General features: G+C 46.2%; 1 protein-coding gene across 2 annotated transcripts in view; it reads left to right on the forward strand.

Moving 5' to 3' along the window:
* LOC142824428 (serine/threonine-protein kinase Chk1) overlaps positions 1 to 20,641 on the forward strand; it is a 74,649-nt gene that overhangs the window by 48,974 nt on the left and 5,034 nt on the right. For both annotated transcript variants that reach the window (XM_075916370.1, XM_075916371.1), the window contains 3 exons: positions 17,089 to 17,266; positions 17,473 to 17,604; positions 18,096 to 18,197. In XM_075916370.1, coding sequence (XP_075772485.1) covers positions 17,089 to 17,266; positions 17,473 to 17,604; positions 18,096 to 18,197 — 412 coding nt within the window. The remainder of the gene's footprint in view (positions 1 to 17,088; positions 17,267 to 17,472; positions 17,605 to 18,095; positions 18,198 to 20,641) is intronic.

Consider the following 20,641-nt stretch of genomic DNA (forward strand, 5'->3'; position numbering starts at 1 on the left):
TCCCTTGTTCATTTTCACACACACACACACACACACACACACACACATGCGTGCGCGCGCACACACACACACAAATTCTCTCCTCAGGGGATTTGAACGCAGCTTCCCGCTCAGTGCCTCCATGAACCATGCTTCTTCTGGCTCTTCCCCGTCTCAAAAAAAAAAAAAAAAAGAGGAAAGAGAAAAGAGAAAGACAAGAAGAAAGGAAATAACGAGATTGCACCTTAAACAACCAAATTATGGTTGGGCTCCTCAGGCTTTAAAAACTGAGAGGAGTGCTGGGAGTCCATGCCTGTATCAGAGGGCCATTCATTATGTATACGGTGTTTGGGGGAAACCCACACACCACAAAGATGTAACCATTGTTTCTCCCTCAAGGTGAGAGCCAGAAAAGATAGAGAGCACCGCCTCAGGATCATCCTATTTGATAAAGCTTTACAGCCGGCTGAGAATACCTCCCGACCGTAGAAAGACTCGCCTCAAAAAGGCCTACTTCCCCACTCCCCAGGAAAACTTCAAAAAAGAGATCCTCACCATCATGCGGTCTTCCCTCTTCCTTCTCCCCAAGAATTAGCAGGGCAGAGACCTGGAGCACCATGGGGACCCCCACTACCAAAGCAGCTGGGAGAGCTTCAGGGCTAGCACCTGGACTGGTGCGTGCTTCCTTGGTGCCGGCAGAAGCCCGGGAGCATTCCACACGTTCGGCACCGCATGAGAAACTGGCACCATGAAGCTACAAGGAAAAGCGGCTCACTCAGTTAAAGCGGCACCTGCTCCAACAGCACCGTGTGCACCCATGCCAGCAGTGCTCATGGACCCTGGGCTGAGCCAGGCAGCACCTGAGATACCGAAATAAAATGTTGAAAAACAGAGCAAGCATCAATACTCATGTCCTCCTTCTGCAGGTCTGTCACCCACAAGGTCCTCTGCCAGGGGCTCTCCTCACATGTTAAAATTTCTGCTGTTGTCTCACCATAGCCCTTTACCTCTTGATGATCAGTTGACCGTATTCTCCTCACGGCATACATCGCTGATGAGGTCACGCTTGTACTGTTATAGAGCTGGACCACATCAACGCCCTTGGCACTAATATTGGGCTTACCCACCCGCACTTTACTCACCACAGTGGGTGCCTTGGGAACACTGGGACCCATATAAATACTGGTCCTCAGTTCACTCAACCCCAGCAAAAAGAAGCTTGCCCGCAGCCCGATCCCTGCCTCCTACAGAAGACTCAGAGGAGGAGGAGGGTCAAGTTCCTGACAAAGACACAGACACTCACGCACTCGATGTGCTCCAATCAGATAACTCTCCATCACAAACGGTCATACCATCTGACACTTGCCCAACAGATAATCTTAAACAATTCCAGGAGTTCTTTAAAAGAGTGGTGGCAAACCAACAAGTTTCCCTCCAAGAAGTGCAGAAGAAACAGCACCACTTATTAAAAAATCGACACCCTACATTACACAGGAAGACACTCTTTACTTATAGATGAGGCAATTATGGAAAAGTCGGATGAACTATGGAAAACACCTGCATCTATTCAACCTACCAACAAAAGGGTAGGCAGAAAATATTTTGTTCCCCTAAAAGACAGAATTTCTGTTCACACCCCCCCCCCCCCAAAGCGAACTCTTTGGAATCAGTCCAGCAGAGATCTAATTTGCAATAGTATAGGTCCTTGTAATCAAGACAAAGCTCGTAAGAAGTGAGATCTCTTTGGCAGAAAAATCTACTCTCTTTTCCACGCTACATTTGAGAATTTCAAATTACTCTGCCCTTTTGGCAAACCACAATTTTGATAACTATTCCAAATTGGGAGATCTCATGCAATACCTCCCTGAGTCGAAAAGACCTATTCTCAAAGCAGTAATCCATGAGGGTCATACAGTCTCCTGCACCACTCTACAAACTGCGTTGGATGTCACTGATACTGCAGCTAGTGCGACAGCTACTGTGGTGGTAATGCCCAAGGCTTCCTGGCTACTGGCCTCTGGTGTTCCCTGTGAACTTCAGTCTAAAGTGGAAGACTTGCCATTTGATAAATTGAAGTTGGCCGCAGCTATGACAGACTAAGTTCTGCACAATAGTAAAGATTCAAGGACTACGCTCTGCACTTTGGGAATGTATACCCCATCCTACAGGTGGAAAAAATATACCGTCCTCCTCCCCCGCCCATAACCACAACAGATATAGTCAATATAATGGATTACCACAGAGACCATATGAAGATACCAGCCCGAGACAGTGGGCACAGAGAAGGCATTCTAACCAGGGTCACCCCTCTACTAACCAAGCTACAAAACAGCAGATTTGAGGGTGTGGTCAAGGGTCCGCAAGACCTCCCTCACGATCTAATGCCAAGACAACATGGCCATCTTTTTACCCACCATTTGCGCCCCTTCCTACCACAATGGTAGTCCATAACATCAGACCACTGGGTGCTGGAAATAATTTAAGTAAGATATACTATCCCATTTACTGCTACCCTCCCCTCCCCCCCACATACACACCCTACCGCCTACCCTGTCCCTCTTTAGGGACCCTTCTCATGAGATCCTACTAAAACAAGAGATTGGGGCCATAGAGAGGGTACCCCAGGAAACACTCAAATTACTACTTCGCGAGAAAAAAAACTAGGGGTTGGAGACCAATCCTCGACCTCTGCAAACTGAACAAATTTCTCAAGAAACACCGATTCAAGATGGTCACACTCACGACAATTATTCCGGCATTAGATCAAGGGGACTGGTTTGCAGCCCTCAACCTGCAAGATGCTTACTTTCATGTTGCCATCCATCCAGCACACAGGCTTTACCTATACTTTACTCTTAGACCAGACCATTCTCAATACAAAATCCTACCTTTTGGTCTTTCATCAGCTCCCTGGGTATTTTCCAAGGTACTAGCAGTCATTGCTGCATACCTCAGGCAACAACACATCATCTTTCCTTACCTCAACTGCCTGATAAAAGGGGCATCACGGGAGGAAACCACCTCCATGATAAACATAACCAGAACCCTCCTCAGTCGTCTAGGCCTTCTAATCAACTAACAGAAATCAACACTGCACCCAGTCCAAGACATAGAGTTTATCGGCGCCTGTCTAGATTCAGTCACAGTTCACGCATACTTACCTTGACAATGATTCATAACTATAGAAGACATGATAAACATGATATCCATGACTACCATGATACTCACCTACGTCCGGTTCATGGGTCACATGGCTGCAACTGCTTACATGGTCCATCATGCCTGTCTACACTTCATCTGCTTTCAGCTCTGGATTGCAACAGTGTACATCCCATCTCAACACTCTCGAAACAAAGTTACCATACCACCAAACGTTCTCGCATCTTTGCAATGGTAAACATCACCGTACAGTCATCTGGCGGGGCGTCCCATTCTACCAAATGGAGCCCACTATACAAATTACCACAGACATGTCTCTCCTTGGCTGGGGAGCCCATATGAATTACTAGTGGTCCAGGGCAGATGGTCTCTGAACGAGATACCATTGCACGTTGTACAGTCTGCATCCTGACGGACAACATCTCTATGATGTTTTATATAATAGACAAGGTGGTGCCCACTCCCTATGCGCAGAAGCTATCCGCCTATGGAATTAGTACATCCTCAACCGGGTCACACTTGTAGCATCTTACCTACCTGGGGCCAGCAACACCAAAGCAGACTCCCTGAACTGCAAATTCACCATGGATCACAAATGGGAATTACAAGGTCACCAACTCAGTATTCAACCAGTGGGGGTGGCCATCAATAGACCTCTTTGCTTCTCCCAAGATTACTAAATGCCCCCAATTCTGTTCCCGAGCGGGATTGGTAAACATTCCATAGGAGTTTGAGCAGATGATGGGGCAAAGGCATGACGTGGCTGAAGGGGAAAGTTTAGATATGCAGATGGAAGCAGGATCAAGGGCCTCAGAGGGGAGACTGCTGGGCGAAGAAAATGGACAGTGGAAGCATGTGACTCAGAGAACCAGGCAGAGGAAAAGATGGGTCAGTGAAGGAAAAATAGAGCACAAGAACAGGTATGTGGAGCTGGAGAATGAAGAAGGGTGAGGAAGAAGAGAAGAGTGGCTAGTCCCATAGATAAAGGGGAAGACTTAATGGAGACAACACCAATAATGAGCATTAGGAGGATACAGGATGGGTTAAAGAGGATTACAAGGGAAAATAGGAATGGCAAGGACTTGCAGCCAGAGGAAGCTAGAGATAGACCAGAGAATTTCACTGTCACTAGGAAAAGGCAGGTCTATGTGATTGGGGACTCCTTATTGAGAAGAATAGATCCAGAGAATAGAAGGGTGTGCTGTCTGCCAGGTGCTAAGATACGAGATGTGGAACTGAGGTTGAAGAGGATTATTAAGGGAGCAGGAAGGAATCCATTGATCATCCATCATGTAGGAACAAATGATATGGCTAGATTCTCGCTGGACCGAATTAAGGGAGACTATGCTAGGCTGGGGAGGATGCTCAAGAAAATTGAGGCTCAGGTGATCTTTAGTGGGATTCTGCCTGTTCCTAGAGAAGGGCAACTAAGATGTGACAGGATTATGATGATCAATAGATGGCTTAGGCAGTGGTGCTATAAGGAGGGCTTTGGGATGTATGGTCACTGGGAGGCGTTTATGGACAGAGGACTGTTCTCTAGTGATGGACTTCACCTAAGTAGGGAGGGAAGTAGACTTCTAGGATGGAGGCCTGCTGAACTGATTGAGAGCTTGAAACTAGGAACTTGGGGGAGATGGTTGGGAGATGCCCAGGTAATCTCTATGCCAGATTTTAACACTGAGAAGGAGGAAAACGAAGTAAGAAAGGATATAGTTGGGGGTAGGAGAATGAACATGAGGAAGGGTGGGGTGGATACTAGTCTAATAGGTCATTTTGGAGGTATAACGTCCATGCCAAATTGGGTAAAGAATGTGAATGAGGCCAAACAGCAAAAATTCAGATGTTTGTACACCAATGCGAGGAGCCTAGGAAACAAAAAGGAGGAACTAGAGCTATTGGTCCAGGAAGTGAAACCAGATATTATAGAAATAACTGAAACATGGTGGAATACTAGGCATGACTGGAGTACAGGTATTGAAGGGTATGTGCTGTTTAGGAAAGACAGAAATAAGGGTAAAGGTGGTGGAGTCGCATTGTATATCAAAGATGAGGTAGATTATAAAGAAATAAAAAGTGATGGAATGGAGAAGACAGAGTCCGTTTGGGCAAAAATCACATTTGGGGAAGAAAACTATCAGATCCTCCCCTGGGATAGTGCTTGGGGTGTGTTATAGACCACCAGGATCCAATTTGGATATGGATAGAGACCTCTTTAATGTTTTTAATGAAGTAAATACTCATGGAAACTGCGTAATCATGGGAGATTTCAACTTTCCAGATATAGACTGGAGAACAAGTGCTAGTAATAATAATAGGGCTCAGATTTTCCTAGATGTGATAGCTGATGAATTCCTTCATCAAGTAGTTGCTGAACCAACAAGGGGGGATGCTATTTTAGATTTGGTTTTGGTGAGTAGCGAGGACCTCATAGATGAAATGGTTGTAGGAGACAACCTTGGCTCGAGTGATCATGAGCTAATTCAGTTTAAATTAAATGGAAGGATAAACAAATAAATCTGAGACTAGGGTTTTTGATTTCAAAAGGGCTAACTTTAATAAATTAAGGAAATTAGTTAGGGAAGTTGATTGGACTAAAGAAATTATGGATTTTAAAGTGGAAGAGGCCTGGAATTATTTTAAGTTAAAGTTGCAGAAGCTGTCAGAAGCCTGTATCCCTAGAAAAGGGAAAAAATTTATAGGCAGGTGTGTTAGACCAAGCTGGATGAGCAAGCATCTCAGAGAGGTGATTAAGAAAAAGCAGAAAGCATGTAAGGAGTGGAAAATGGGAGGGATCAGTAAAGAAAGCTACCTTATTGAGGTTAGAGCATGTAGGGACAAAGTGAGAGAGGCTAAAAGTCAGGTAGAGTTGGACCTTGCAAAGGGAATTAAAACCAATAGTAAAAGGTTTTATAGCCATTTAAATAGGAAAAAAACAAAAAAAGAAGTAGGACCGCTAATTACTAAGGATGGAGTGGAGGTTAAGGATAATCTAGGAATGGCCCAATATTTGAACAAATACTTTGCATCAGTCTTTAATGAGGCTAATGAAGAGCTTAGGGATAATGGTAAGTTAACAAATGGGACTAAAGATATGGAGGTAGATATTACCATATCCGAGGTAAAAGCCAAACTTGAACAGCTTAATGGGAGTAAATCGGGGGGCCCAGATAATTTTCATCCAAGAATATTAAAGGAACTGGCACATGAACTTGCAGGTCCATTAGCAAAATTTTTTTAATAAATCTCTAAACTCAGGGGTTGTACCATTTGACTGGAGAATTGCTAATATAGTTCCGATTTTTAAGAGAGGGAAAAAAAGCAACCCAGGTAACTATAGGCCTGTTAGTTTGACATCTTTAGTATGTAAGATCCTGGAAAAAATTTTTGAAGGAGAAAGTAGCTACAGACATTGAGGCTAATGGCAATTGGGACAAATTACAACATGGTTTTACAAAAGGCAGATCGTGCCAAACCAACCCGATCTCCTTTTTTGAGAAAGTAACAGGTTTTTTTAGATAAAGGAAATGCAGTGGATCTAATCTACCTCAACTTTAGTAAGGCATTTGATACAGTACCACATGGGGAATTATTGGTTAAATTGGAAAAGATAGGGATTAATATGAAAGTTGAGCGGTGGATAAGCAACTGGTTAAAAGGGAGACTACAGCGGGTCATATTGAAAGGTGAACTGTCGGGTTGGAGGAAGGTTACTAGCAGAGTTCCTCAGGGATCAGTTTTGGGGCCAATTTTATTTAATCTTTTTATTGCTGATCTTGGCACCAAAAGTGAAAGTGTCCTAATAATATTTGCGGATGGCACAAAGTTGGGAGCTATTGCCAATTCAGAAAAGGATCGGGATATCATACAGGAAGATCTGGATGACCTTGTAAATTGGAGTGATAGCAATAGGATGAAATTTAATAGTGAAAAGTGTAAGGTTATGCATTTAGGGATTAACAACAAGAATTTTAGTTATAAGCTGGGGACACATCAGTTGGAAGTAACGGAGGAGGAGAAGGACCTCGGAGTCCTGGTTGATTATAGAATGACTATGAGCCGCCATTGTGACTTGGCCGTGAAAAAGGCTAATACGATCTTGGGATGTATTAGGCGAGGTATTTCCAGTAGGGATAAGGAGCTGTTAGTGCCATTATACAAGGCATTGGTGAGACCCCATTTGGAATACTGTGTGCAGTTCTGGTCTCCCATGTTTAAGAAGGATGAATTCAAACTGGAACAGGTACAAAGAAGGGCCACTAGGATGATCCGAGGAATGGAAAAACCTGTCTTATGAAAGGAGACTCAAGGAGCTTGGCTTGTTTACTTTAACCAAAAGAAGGCTGAGGGGGGACATGATTGCACTTTTTAAATATATTAGAGGGATAAATACCAGGGAGGGAGAGGAATTATTTAAGCTTAATACCAATGTGGACAAAAGAACAAATGGATATAAGCTGGCTAGTAGGAAGTTTAGATTTGAGATTAGATGCAGGTTTCTAACCATTAAAGGAGTGAGGTTCTGGAATGGCCTTCCAAGGGAAGTAGTGGGGGCAAAAGATCTAGCAGACATCAAGATTAAACTAGATGGGTTTATGAAGGGGATGGTTTGAGATAACATGATCTTGGTAACTACTTGACCATTCATTATCAGTGGGAATAGGTCAATGGAGGGATGATAGGAGTTACTATAGAGAACTTTCTGGGTGTCTGGCTGATGAGTCTTGCCCACATGCTCAGGGTTTAGCTGATCGCCATATTTGGGGTCAGGAAGGAATTTTCCTCCAGGGTAGATTGGCAGAGGCCCTGGAGGTTTTTCGCCTTCCTCTGTAACATAGGGTACAGATCACAGCTAGAGGATTCTCTGCATCTTGGGGTCTTCAAAGTATTTGAAGGCTTCAATATCTGAGATATAGGTGAGAGGATTATTCTGGGAGGGGTGGGTGAAATTCTGTGGCCTGCACTGTGCAGGGGGTCAGACTAGATGATCATAATGGTCCCTTCTGACCTTAAAGTCTATGAGTCTATGAGATGTATTTCTGATCAAATGGACAGCCCTCTGGATTATGCTTCCCCCCATATCACTTATTCCCAGAGTCCTACACAAACAAAATCCACATGGACGGGGCTTTTGTCATCCTGATAGTTCCGTCATGGTCACGCCAGACTTGGTACCCATACCTGACTCGTGGTTCAACCTCCCTAGCCATTACCACTTCGAGCGGATCTTCTTTCTCAGAACAACAGGAAGAGGCTTCACCCACAGCTACATTCTCTTCATCAGAAGTAAAAGACCGATGTTCTCAGCACGTGAAGTATTTTCTCCGCCATAGCAGGAGACTGTCTACACAAAAAAATTAACTGCAAAAATGGACACGGTTCTCCCAGTGGTGTCAGAGAGCCAACATAGACCTTTGAACGTCCCCACTGAACACCATCTTTGACTATGTGCTAGATCTTAAGACAATGGGGCTTTCGCTGTCTTCTCTAAGGGTCCATCTCTCCGCAATAACAGTTCTTCGGGTAGTCCCCGTGGGTGCTCCACGTCTGGTGTCGGGCTGGTCCCGGCGCCGCAAATCGGAGCTTGCCAGAGCTGTGTGTGAGTGGCTGGACCGCGCGCGAGCGAGCCGGTTTCGCGCCTTTCATCTGCCGCGTGCGGTCCGGCACCCTCCAGTTCTTCTCATCCGCCTTGGGTCACAGATGAGCTCCCCCTTTCTCCTCAAACAGAGCTTCTCCTTCTCCTTCAGGCAGCTACCTGAGGGGAAATTTGAAAAGATTAAAACCGTTCCTCATCAGCTCGGGTTGCGGGCTCCTTGTTTAAAAAAAAAAAAAAAACACGCTGAGAGAAAACCCGAACAAGCAGACCGCAGGAAAGACATTCCCCTCATTCACCGTTTCTCCCTGTTACTCTTAATGTTTTAAACTAACAGTTAAACAAAGCAAACAACAAAAAAAGAGAAAGAAATAATAACTTTTGTGATAAAGAAGTATAAGGGAAAGAAAGCCGGTGAAGGACAAAAAAAAGGCGGCATTTAGGAGGCGCTAACTGTCAGCCCTCTCACAGTGCAAAATGCCGGGCTCCCCTGGTTTTAAAAAATGTTCCAGGTGTGCTCAGCCAATGCCAGTGTCAGATGGGCACTCGGCTTGTGTCCGTTGCCTTGGGGAGGCACATATCCCCCAAAAGTGCACCCACTGTGCCAGCCTGACGACCAGAGCCCACAAGGAGCGGGAGCGTCGTTTAAAAGAGATCCTGTTCAATAAGGCTCTCCTTCCTTCCACTGCTTCAGGATCCTCTGCCTCAGACCCCACAGCTGAAAAGCGGAGGGCTACTTCCGAGGCTGTGCCTTCACCCAAAATGAAGAGAGCCTCCCCCACTCATTCCCTGCCTGCTGCTCCGCAATCGCGGGTGAGCGCAGGTGATAGCCGGGTACCTCGGGCTCAAGGGTAACCCGTGCTCCTACTGCAAAGAAACCGGCCGGCATTTCTCTGATCGCGGCAGCCGCCGGCACCGCAATCTGCACAGGGGCTTCTTAAAGGGCCAGCTACAGCGGCACCGGACCTGTCCGCACCGGGTGCTGAAATGCCTGCAATGACTGCTCCTCACACGGAGCTGTCCTCAGCACCAGCACCGGAGCAGCATACTCCTGCCCAGATTCTCCCTTCTGAGCCTTTAACCCTTCAGTCTCCAGGCTCTGGACAGCTTCCAGTATCAAAATCAAATACCCAGGAAATCTCCCTGCGTACCTCCCCAGGGTTTTCTTGGGATCCATCTCCTCACCCTGGTGCTTCTACATGTCATACAAGAGAGCAGAGGGAATATCATCACCGAAGTCTCTCATCTCGTCGCCATTATTATAGAGAGCGTAGCTGCTCACACCACGGATGTTCTAAGATCTCGTTCTCCTACAAGATGCTCTCGCTCACCGATTCGTTCACGAAGCACCCATTATGTCAGATATAGCAGTACTAGGTCTTCTAGACATTCGTCACCTGCATGGTCTTACCAATGTTATACCCACCATCATGGACCTTACTATATTGAATCATCTCATCACAGTAACTATCGATCTCATCGCAGGTCTCCATGTTCCTGTCGGTCTGTTAGCCCACTCTCCGGTCATTCAGAGATTCTCAAACACTCCCCACTACGACGTACGATACCTTCTCGTTCTTTGGTATCCCAATCATAAATGTCAGACTTAGAGGAAGGACAACTCTCAGAAACTGACCTGGACATGTCTCCTTATGCCTGCTCACCTGTGCCTTCGAGGGATGAACTGGTGTCTCTGAGCGAAACGTCTCCTCCTGATGATCTTAAAGAATTCTAAGACCTCTTTAAACGTGTCGCACAATCCCAGGAAGTACAGCTTACTGAGTCCCAGGTTAAACAGCATAAGTTATTCAAGAATTTACATTCCAAACAGCAACGAAAGATTGCCCTCCCAATAGATGATGCTATCATGGAGGTAGCACAGGACATCTGGCAGACGCCAACATCAATACCACCCACCAATAAGAAAGTGGATAAGAAGTATTTTGTCCCATCCAAATGTTTGGATTTTCTGTTCAGTCACCCACAGCCAAATTCCCTGATAGTGGATGTGGTTCGCCATAAGAGTAAGATGCCCCATTTTAAAAATTCCCTACCGGATAGGGATACAAAGAAATTGGACTATTTTGGCCGAAAAGTTTACTCCTCCTCAACCTTGCTCCTGCGGGTTGCCAATTATGCTGCTCTTTTGTCAAACCATAACTTTGACAACTACTCCAAGCTTCCGGAACTTATGCAACACCTCCCTGACAATAAGAGGTCTCTCCTTAAAGCAGTTGTCCCAGAAGGGTTCACTGCCTGTAGAACATCGCTTCAGATCGCCGCGGACGTTGCCGACACAGCCGCTCGAGCGATGGCGACAGGTATTGCGATGCGAAGAGCTTCCTGGTTACTGTCGGCAGGAGCCCCTAAGGAGTTGCAGACCAAAGTGGAAGATTTACCCTTTAATCGTCAAAATCTGTTTGCCTCCGCCACCGATGAGGTTCTCCATTCGGGCAAGGACTCTCGTACTACCCTTCGGTCTCTTGGGATGTATACGCCATTTTTCAAACGCAGGCAATACTATCCCTTTCCAAGGAGATATGATTACTTCTCCTATAAGCAGCAACAGCAGCGCGGATCTGACCAACCGAAATTTAGACAGCGCCCTCAGTGCAAACGTCAGCAGCAGAACCGCGCTTCAGTTCGGCCTCCTCAGAAGCAGCAGGTTTGACTCCTGTGCAGGGGACTCGAACACATCTCCACTGGTCAACACACTAAAGCCTGCCACCACCTTATTCCACCACCACCTGAGGCCATTTCTTCATCAATGGGCCAGCATTACCTCGGACCGATGGGTCCTAGAGGTCATATTATCAGGCCTTACGATCCCATTTGCCTCAGTCCCACCTACTACCCCTCCCACCCCCTCCCTTCTCAGGGGCCCATCTCACAGGGCCGCTCTTCGAGAAGAAGTTTTTCATCTGCTCGAGATTGGAGCCATAGAGCGAGTACCCACCGAATTCCGGGGGAAAGGGTTTTACTCCAGGTATTTCCTAGTTCCCAAGAAATCCGGGGGGTGGAGACCCATCCTTGACCTGAGAGGTCTAAATCGTTTCATCTGAAAGCAGCGCTTCAAAATGACCACACTGGCCAAGATCATGCCAGCACTAAACAAAGGAGACTGGTTCACAGTCCTAGATTTGCAGGACGCATACTTCCATGTGACAATACACATAGCGCACAGATGTTTTCTGAGATTCGTAGTGGGCGACGACCATTTCCAGTACAGGGTACTGCCTTTCGGCCTCATCTCAGCTGCAAGGGTGTTCTCCAAAATGCTGGCGGTAGTGGCTGCCCATCTACGCAGAACACGAATCTCCATTTTCCCCTACCTCGATGACTGCCTCATCAAGGGACACACCCAGTCCGAAGCACATCACGTGGTGGTCGCAACTTGGGATTTGTTCGACTCCCTTGGCCTTATTGTGATCATTCAAAAATCACGGCCGCAACCAACACAAATTCTAAACTTCATAGGAGCGTGTCTCGACTTCCAGTCAGAAAAAGTTCATCTGCCAGTCGTGCGTTTTCAACTTATGCAAGACCTGATAAAAACAGTCTTGCAAGCTCCAACGCTCCCGGTACACGTATGCCTCCAGCTTCTGGGTCATATGGCGTCGACTACAATCATAGTCCGCCACGCAAGGCTACACCTCAGGTGTCTACAGCACTGGCTAAACACGGTATACAATCCAACCAGGCACAGCATCCGCAAGACCGTGGTGCTACCGGCACATGTTAAAGACTCCCTCTTATGGTGGACCGATCGCAACAACATGCTGTCAGGAGTCCCCTTTCACACTCCACAGCTGTCAGTGGAGATAACCACAGACGCTTCTCTCATCGGCTGGGGTGCCCACATGGGCGCAAAAACAGTTCAAAGCCGTTGGTCCACGACGGAGATGATGCTCCATATCAACCTTCTCGAGCTCCGAGCGGTGTTTCGTGCCTGCAGACACTTCAAGTTACACATAAGAGGCACTGTCACGAGAATTCTCACAGACAATGTAGTGGCGATGTATTATGTGAACAGACAGGGGGGTGCCCGATCCCATTCACTTTGTGCAGAAGCGATCCGCCTCTGGAACTGGTGCATTCAAAATAACATTTTTATAGTCGCGTCATACTTACCGAGTGCGAACAATACCACTGCGGAAGCGCTGAGCAGGCATTTCTCTCAAGACCACGAGTGGGTGATCCGCACGGATGTCCTCTTACCTCTCTTCCATCGGTGGGACTTTCCGGTGATAGATCTGTTCGCCACGTGTGCCAATGAGAAATGCAGAGCTTACTGTTCCAGAGCAGGACTGGGCGATCACTCTCTGGGAGATGCATTTCTCCTTCATTGGGGCACATCGCTTTTGTATGCATTCCCCCCTGTTGTACTCATTCCCAGAGTACTCGAGAAGATCGTGATGGACAGGGCACGAGTGATACTCATAACCCCAGCTTGGCCCAGACAGCCATGGTACTCAACTCTTCTGCAGCTCTCCGTATGACCACCGCACCGATTGCCTTACCTACCATACTTGCTCACGCAACAGAAAGGCTCCCTTCTTCATCCGAAGCTGGATACTCTGCACCTGACTGCGTGGATGGTGCATGGTTCAGCGCGTCCGAGAATCTTTGTTTGGACCAGGTGAAGCGTGTTCTCTTACACAGCAGGAAGGATTCCACCAGGAAAACTTACCGGTCCAAGTGGTCTAGGTTCGTGCGCTGGTGCGCTTCTAGACCCTCTTGTTTTACCACTACATGTTTTACTGGACTATGTCCTCCAGCTACAGTTGACTGGACTCTCCATCTCATCACTTAAAGACCATGTGGCGGCGATAGCTGCTTTTCACTATCCCATTGAAGGCAAGTCGGTTTTTTCCCATCCGATGATGACTAGATTTCTCAAAGGACTGGCTAACCTTAACCCACCGCGTAGGCCTCCGCCACCTGCATGGAGTCTTGATTTGGTGCTTGATGTCCTAACTCAACCACCATTTGAATCGTTGGCCACGGAACCCATGTCGATGCTTAGGGTACGTCTAGACTACATGCCTCTGGCGACAGAGGCATGTAGATTAGGCTACCCGACAGAGTAAAATGAAGCGGCGATTTAAATAATCGCCGCTTCATTTAAATTTACATGGCTGCCGCGTTGAGCCGACAAACAGCTGATCAGCTGTTTGTCGGCTCAGCGCGATAGTCTGGACGCTCCCCTGCCGACATCAAAGGGAGTTGTTGACAACCCAGGTATGCCTCATCCCAGGAGGCATACCTGGGTTGTCGACAACTCCCTTTGACGTCGGCAGGGGAGCGTCCAGACTATCGCGCTGAGCCGACAAACAGCTAATCAGCTGTTTGTCGGCTCAACGCGGCAGCCATGTAAATTTAAATGAAGCGGCGATTATTTAAATCGCCGCTTCATTTTACTCTGTCGGGTAGCCTAATCTACATGCCTCTGTCGCCAGAGGCATGTAGTCTAGACGTACCCTTACAGTGAAGGTACTCTTTCTTCTTGCCATAACATCGGCACGTAGGGTGAGCGAAATTAGCTGCTTTGATGTCAACGCCTCCCTATACAGTCTTCAACGCAGAATCAGTGATACTGAGGACTCATCCAGCCTTTCTACCTAAAGTCTGCACAGATTTTCATATAAATGAGCCTAAACCTCATACCTCTCAGCGTGACGCTCTTCTGTATACCCTCGATGTTCGTAGAGCCTTGGCATTCTATATAGATAGAACTCGTACTCTGCGTAAAACGGATCGACTCTTTGTTTCGACTTCAGGGCCTTCTAAGGATGAGAGTCTATCTGCTCAACGTATTTCTAAACTGGTTGTCTCTTGTATTACAACTTGCTATACTATTTGTAAGAAGCCGCTCACGTCGCAACCTAGGGCCCACTCGACACGAGCAGTTGTTACGTCGGCAGCTTTCGTGAAAGGAGTCCCTCTGCGGGACATCTGCCGAGCGGCGACTTGGTCTTCTACTTCCACCTTTGCAAGGCATTATGCAATTGTTCAGCACTTCTTCTCTGACTCAGCGGTAGCCTTGGCAGTGCTGCCTAGTGTTCAGAATCCCAATTCCGATGCCCACGTCTAACTGAGATTACTGCTTCGGAGTCACCAGACGTGGAGCACCCACGGGGACTACCCGAAGAAGAAGAGGAAGTTACTCACTTCATGCAGTAACGATGGTTCTTCGAGGTGTGTCCCCGTGGGTGCTCCACGACCCGCCCTCCTCCCTGCTTCAGAATCTTGTCTTTCAGTCTTTCAGATAGGCGGTGAGATGAACTGGCGGGCACCGGACTGTGCGCGGCAGATGAAAGGCGCAAAACCGGCTCGTACGCGCGCAGTCCGGCCACTTACACACAGCTCTGGCAAGCTCCGATTTGCGGCGTTGGGACCAGCCCGACACCAGACGTGGAGCACCCACGGGGACACACCTCGAAGAACCATCGTTACTGCACGAAGTGAGTAACTTCCTCCTTTTCACACCTCTGTGCTTGGTTTCTCCATATTTGCTCATCTTGTCACAAAAAGATTTCTTAAAGGCCTCCACAACGTATATCCACCCCATAGCACCCCACCCCACCTTATAGGACTTGAACCTTGTTTTGGGTTATCTGACCAGGCCCCTCTTTGAACCACTGGCCACAGTGGCACTCCCCTTCCTCTTTATGAAAGTCTGCTTTTTGCTAGCCGTCACTTCAGTGAGGAGAGAAGGGGAACTTCCCTTATGGCGGAACCCCCATACATGGTTTTCACAGAAGACCGAGTCATGCTGAGACTCACCTAGTGTTCTTACCAAAAGTCTATACAGCATTCCACATGAATGAACCCATTGTGTTACCTATTTTTTCCGCAAAGCCTCACACCAAGATGCTAGCCTACATACTCTAGATATCTGAGTATTAGCCTTCTTGGAGAGAACGTGACCATTTTGTAAATCTCAATTACTTTATTTCCATGGCTGAACACTCAAGAAGTGCATCTATTTCATCCTAACGTATCTCAAAATGGATATCGACATGCATAGTTAGATGTCATACTCTGGCCAATGAACCATCCACCGTGAGTACATTCTACTAGAGCTACAGCGGCTTCCACGGCCTTTTTTAACAATGTCCTTTAAGAGACATTTACCAAGCTGCCACATAGTCATCAGACCACACTTTCACTAAACACTGTGCCATCTTAACACAATTCATTTCTGATTCAGCAGTGGCTACAGCAGTTTTGTCCACCGCCGCTAAACAGTGACTCCAACTCCCTCCACCCGGATTGAATACTGCTCTGTAGTCACCTACACTGGAGCATCCATGGCGACATCACTCGAAGAAGAAAAGGGAAGTTACTCACTTCATGCAGTAACAGCTGTTCTTTAAGATGTGTATCCCCGTGGGTGCTCCACAGCCCTCCCTTCTGCTTGGAGTCTGTCTGTCTTGGGCCTAAAAGAGGAACTGAAAGGGAGAGGTTGAGCTGTGCAGCTAGCACACTCAGGCGGGAGCATTTCAAGACGCCTCCTATACATGCCCCAACAGGGGAAACTGTTTTTCAAGGCTCTGAGCTGCGGCTCCAGGCAACCTGTCTCCCTTTTACTCATCTTGTGCTTCCTTCCCCCCCGCCCCCACCCCGCTTCGAACTGTTAGGTTCTCCTTCCAGGGCAGAGAAGGAACTGAAGGGATGGTTGCTGCACATGCATAGTAGTGGCCTGCGCAGCCCACCAAGAGCACTGCTACTAAAAATCTCCACCTAGGCACGCAGTGGCATCCGAACACCTACGGTGGAGCACCCACAGGGATAACCTTCTTGAAGAACCTCCATTACTGCACAAGGTAAGTAACCCCCTCTTGCTCAGTCTACTTGGTTGACTCACTGCATGATTCACAGAGAGCAACTGGTATTTAAAGGTCTGAATCCAAAGCTAGTTGACATTTATCTGTCGTGATCTACCATGCAACCTAACTTCCATGCATGTATATTTGCAAAACTGTGCAAAGAAATCAGATCTGTTTGTGATATTTGATCACACTGAGCTACTGCTGATGGCATGTCAGAGATTGGATGCACAATTTCTATCATGCTGTTGGACTTTGAGGAACTGTCACAATATGAAAGCTCATCTGTCACTTGAGAGCATTAAATAACACGTAAATTCCTTGGATTGCTTAGTTGTTTTTTGTTGCTGTCTGGAGTTAAAGGAAGCCCTTGACAAGTAAGTTTCAAAATTGCAGTCACTCAAGCAAAAAGTTTGGGAACCCCTCGTGTTGTGTGTAAAGTGTGTGGGGGCTACATCAGTGTGAAAATCACAAGAGAAATGTAACATTACAATGATTGTAATTAATTACGTTTTCATGTTTCAGTGAAGAAAAAGTGGGGTACTCCACTTCTCAGCCAGAACCTCGCACTGGCATTTCCTTGTGGGACAGCAGTCCAACCAATATCAACGAACTAGTGCAAGGGATCAGCTTCTCCCAGCCAGCATGCCCTGAGCACATGCTAGTTAATAGTCAATTACTTGGCACCCCAGGCTCATCACAGGTAATATTTGAAAACGCTGTATTTGTTCACAGCAGCTTGGCAATTTTGTTCTTTGGCTCCAGACTGTAAAGATTCAGTTTACACCATTTCAGATACTTTATCCTAATTTTAAATCCAAGTAAATTAAAGGAGTGTTATCCAAACTTTCAGCCAAGAAAGGTAGTTGGTTATCTGTAGAATTCATATATCTGATCTCTAATCTGCAGAACCCATGGCAACGCTTGGTGAAGAGAATGACCCGTTTCTTTACAAAGCTGGATGCTGACCACTCCTATAATAGTTTGAAGGAGGTCTGTGAGAAGATGGGCTATGTCTGGAAGAAAAGCTGCACAAACCAGGTAGAGTCCATGGAATTAAACAAATTAATGCTTCTGATTCCATTTGCAAATCCTATAAAATATCCTGTAGTCAGATGTAGCATTTTCTGAACCAGCACAAGATCTGTACATGAAATCCCTAGTCAGACTCCTTTAGCGTAGCTATTAGTATACTGCAGTGTTTCCTTAAACTATGTTCCACAGCACACTGATGTGCCACGGAGAACATCAGAATTCAAAATGGGCACCCTTAAAGGGGCAGGCAACCTTTTTTTTTCTCAATAACTTTCCCCCGACCCTTCTGTGCCCCCCCGAACCTTCTCTTTTTTTCTCAATAACTTCCCGCTCCCCCCAACAAAAAATCCTTGGTGTTCCTCATTTAAAAAAAAAAAATTGGTGTTCCTTGGTCTTAAAAAGTTTCAGAAACACTGGTATACTGTGAATATAATACATACATGCTCGTAGTATGTGAAACCTGTTGTCATAAAAATGTTCTCTCATTTGCTTTAAAGGTTACCATATCAACTACTGATAGAAGGAATAATAAACTAATTTTCAAGGTGAACTTGGTAGAAATGGAAGACAAGATTTTGGTGGATTTCCGCCTTTCTAAGGTATGCAAAATAAGCCAATGGACTTTACCATTAGAGGGGTGAGTGTTTAAAAGTAAACTGGATCAGCTTGCATATGACAACAAGCCTATGGAAAAGGGGTTCTTGCGTTGGTAGTCTATGTCTAACCAAAGAGAGAACCTACGGAATTGAAACACAAGACATGACTATGCAGCACTTCAAAGACTAACAAGATGGTTTATTAGGTGATGAGCTTTCGTGGGCCAGACCCACTTCCTCAGATCAAATTGTGGAAGAAAATTGGCATGACCATATATATCAAAGGGATATAATTTAAAAAAAAAAAGTGCACACATATAAAATAGACAAATCAGATTTTAGAACAGAGAGCGGATGAGGGTGGGAGATTAATAACTATGGGTATGTCTACACTACCCTCCTAGTTCGAACTAGGAGGGTAATGTATGCATACCGCACTTGCTAATGAAGCCCGGGATTTGAATTTCCCGGGCTTCATTAGCATAAGCGGGGAGCCGCCATTTTTAAATCCCCGCTGCTTCGAACCCCGTGTAGCGCGGCTACACGGGGCTCGAACTAGGTAGTTCGGACTAGGGTGCCTATTCCTAACTACCTAGTTCGAGCCCCGTGTAGCCGCGCTACACGGGGTTCGAAGCAGCGGGGATTTAAAAATGGCGGCTCCCCGCTTATGCTAATGAAGCCCGGGAAATTCAAATCCCGGGCTTCATTAGCAAGTGCGGTATGCATACATTACCCCGCTAGTTCGAACTAGCGGGATAGTGTAGACATACCCTATGAGATGATATTAGAGGTGATAATTGGGGAAGCATCTTTGTAATGTGTGAGATAATTAGCATCTTTGTTAAGGCCTATTCGTAAAGTGTCAAATTTAAGCAGGAATGACAGTTCAGAGGCTTCTTTTTGAAGTCTTGTGTTAAAGCCTCTTTGAAGCAGGATGGAGGTAGTAAGGTCGTTGAGACAATGCCCATTCTGGTTGAAATGGCAAGAAACTTTTTTTTCGTTGTGAAACTGATGTCTGTTTTGTGTGCATTGATTCTTTGGCAAAGTGTCTGAGAAGTTTGTCCAATATACATAGCAGACGGACTCTGTTGGCACAAATTATATTTCTGGATGAGCAGGAATATGTGTTCTTGATCTTATAACTGAAATGGTTAGGTCCAGTGATGGTGTCAGCAGAGTAAATATGTGGACAAAGCTGGCAACGGGGTTTGTTGCAAGGGAATGTTCCAGGGTGTTGGTATTAGTGTGGTATGTCCTGTGGTTGCTGGTAAGAATCATCCTGAGGTTAGGTGGTTGTCTATAAGAGACTATGGGTCTGTCTCCCAGAGCCTCTCGGAGTGTAGTATCCTGTTCCAGTATAGGCTGTAGTTTATTGATAATGTGTTGGATGGGTTTAAGTTAGGGGCTATAGGTGATGACAAGTGGTGTTCTATTGTTGGCTTTCTTGGGTCTGTCTTGAAGTAGATGGTTTCTGGGTATTCATCTAGCTCTTTCAATTTGTTGTTTTATTTCTCTGGGTGGGTAATTGAAGTTTATAAATGCTTGGTAGAGATCCTGACGTTTCTGGTCTCTGCCAGTGGGATTAGAGCAGATGCGGTTGTATCGAAGGGCTTGGCTATAGACGATGGATCGTAGTTTGTGTTCTGGATGCGAGCTGGAGGTATGTAGGTAACTGTGAGTCAGTGGGTTTTCTGTAGAGAGTGGTATCTAATTTACCATTGGTGATTTGTACTGTGGTGTCCAGGAAATGGATCTTTCATGTAGAATGGTCCAGGCTGAGGTTGATGGGGGGTATAGGTTGTTAAAGCCTCTGTGGAATGCATCCAGTGTTTCTTGGCCATGGGTCCAGATCATAAAGATGTAATCAATGTAGCGTAAATAGAGAAGGTGTAAAAGGGGACGGGATCTGAGGAAACATTCTAAGTCAGCCATAAAGATGTTAGCGTACTGTGGGGTCATGCGGGTACCCATGGCTGTGCCACTGATCTGGAGGTATAAGTTGTCCTCAAATTGGAAATAATTATGGGTGAGAACAAAGTTACATAGGTCTGCTACCAGATTGGCAGTGGTATCCTATGGGATAGTGTTTCTAATGGCTTGTAATCCGTCTCCATGTGGGATGTTGGTGTATAGAGCTTCTACATCCATGGTAGCAAGAATGGTGTTATCACGGAGGTTATCGATGTTTTGTAGTTTTCTCAGGAAGTCAGTAGTATCTCAAAGATAGCTGGGAGTGTTGGTTGTGTAAGTTTTGAGAAGAGAGTCTACATAGCTGGATAATCCAGTAGTGAGTGTGCCGATACCTGAGATGATGGGACGTCTGGGGTGTCCAGGTGTATGGATTTTGGGAAGCAGATAGAACAATCCTGGTCGGGGTTCAGAAGGTGTTTCTGTGTGGATTTGGTCCCGAGTAGATGTAGGGAGTTCTTTAAGGAGACGGTGTGGTT

Source organism: Pelodiscus sinensis, unplaced genomic scaffold (assembly GCF_049634645.1).
Source record: "Pelodiscus sinensis isolate JC-2024 unplaced genomic scaffold, ASM4963464v1 ctg35, whole genome shotgun sequence".
NCBI lineage: Eukaryota > Metazoa > Chordata > Testudines > Trionychidae > Pelodiscus > Pelodiscus sinensis.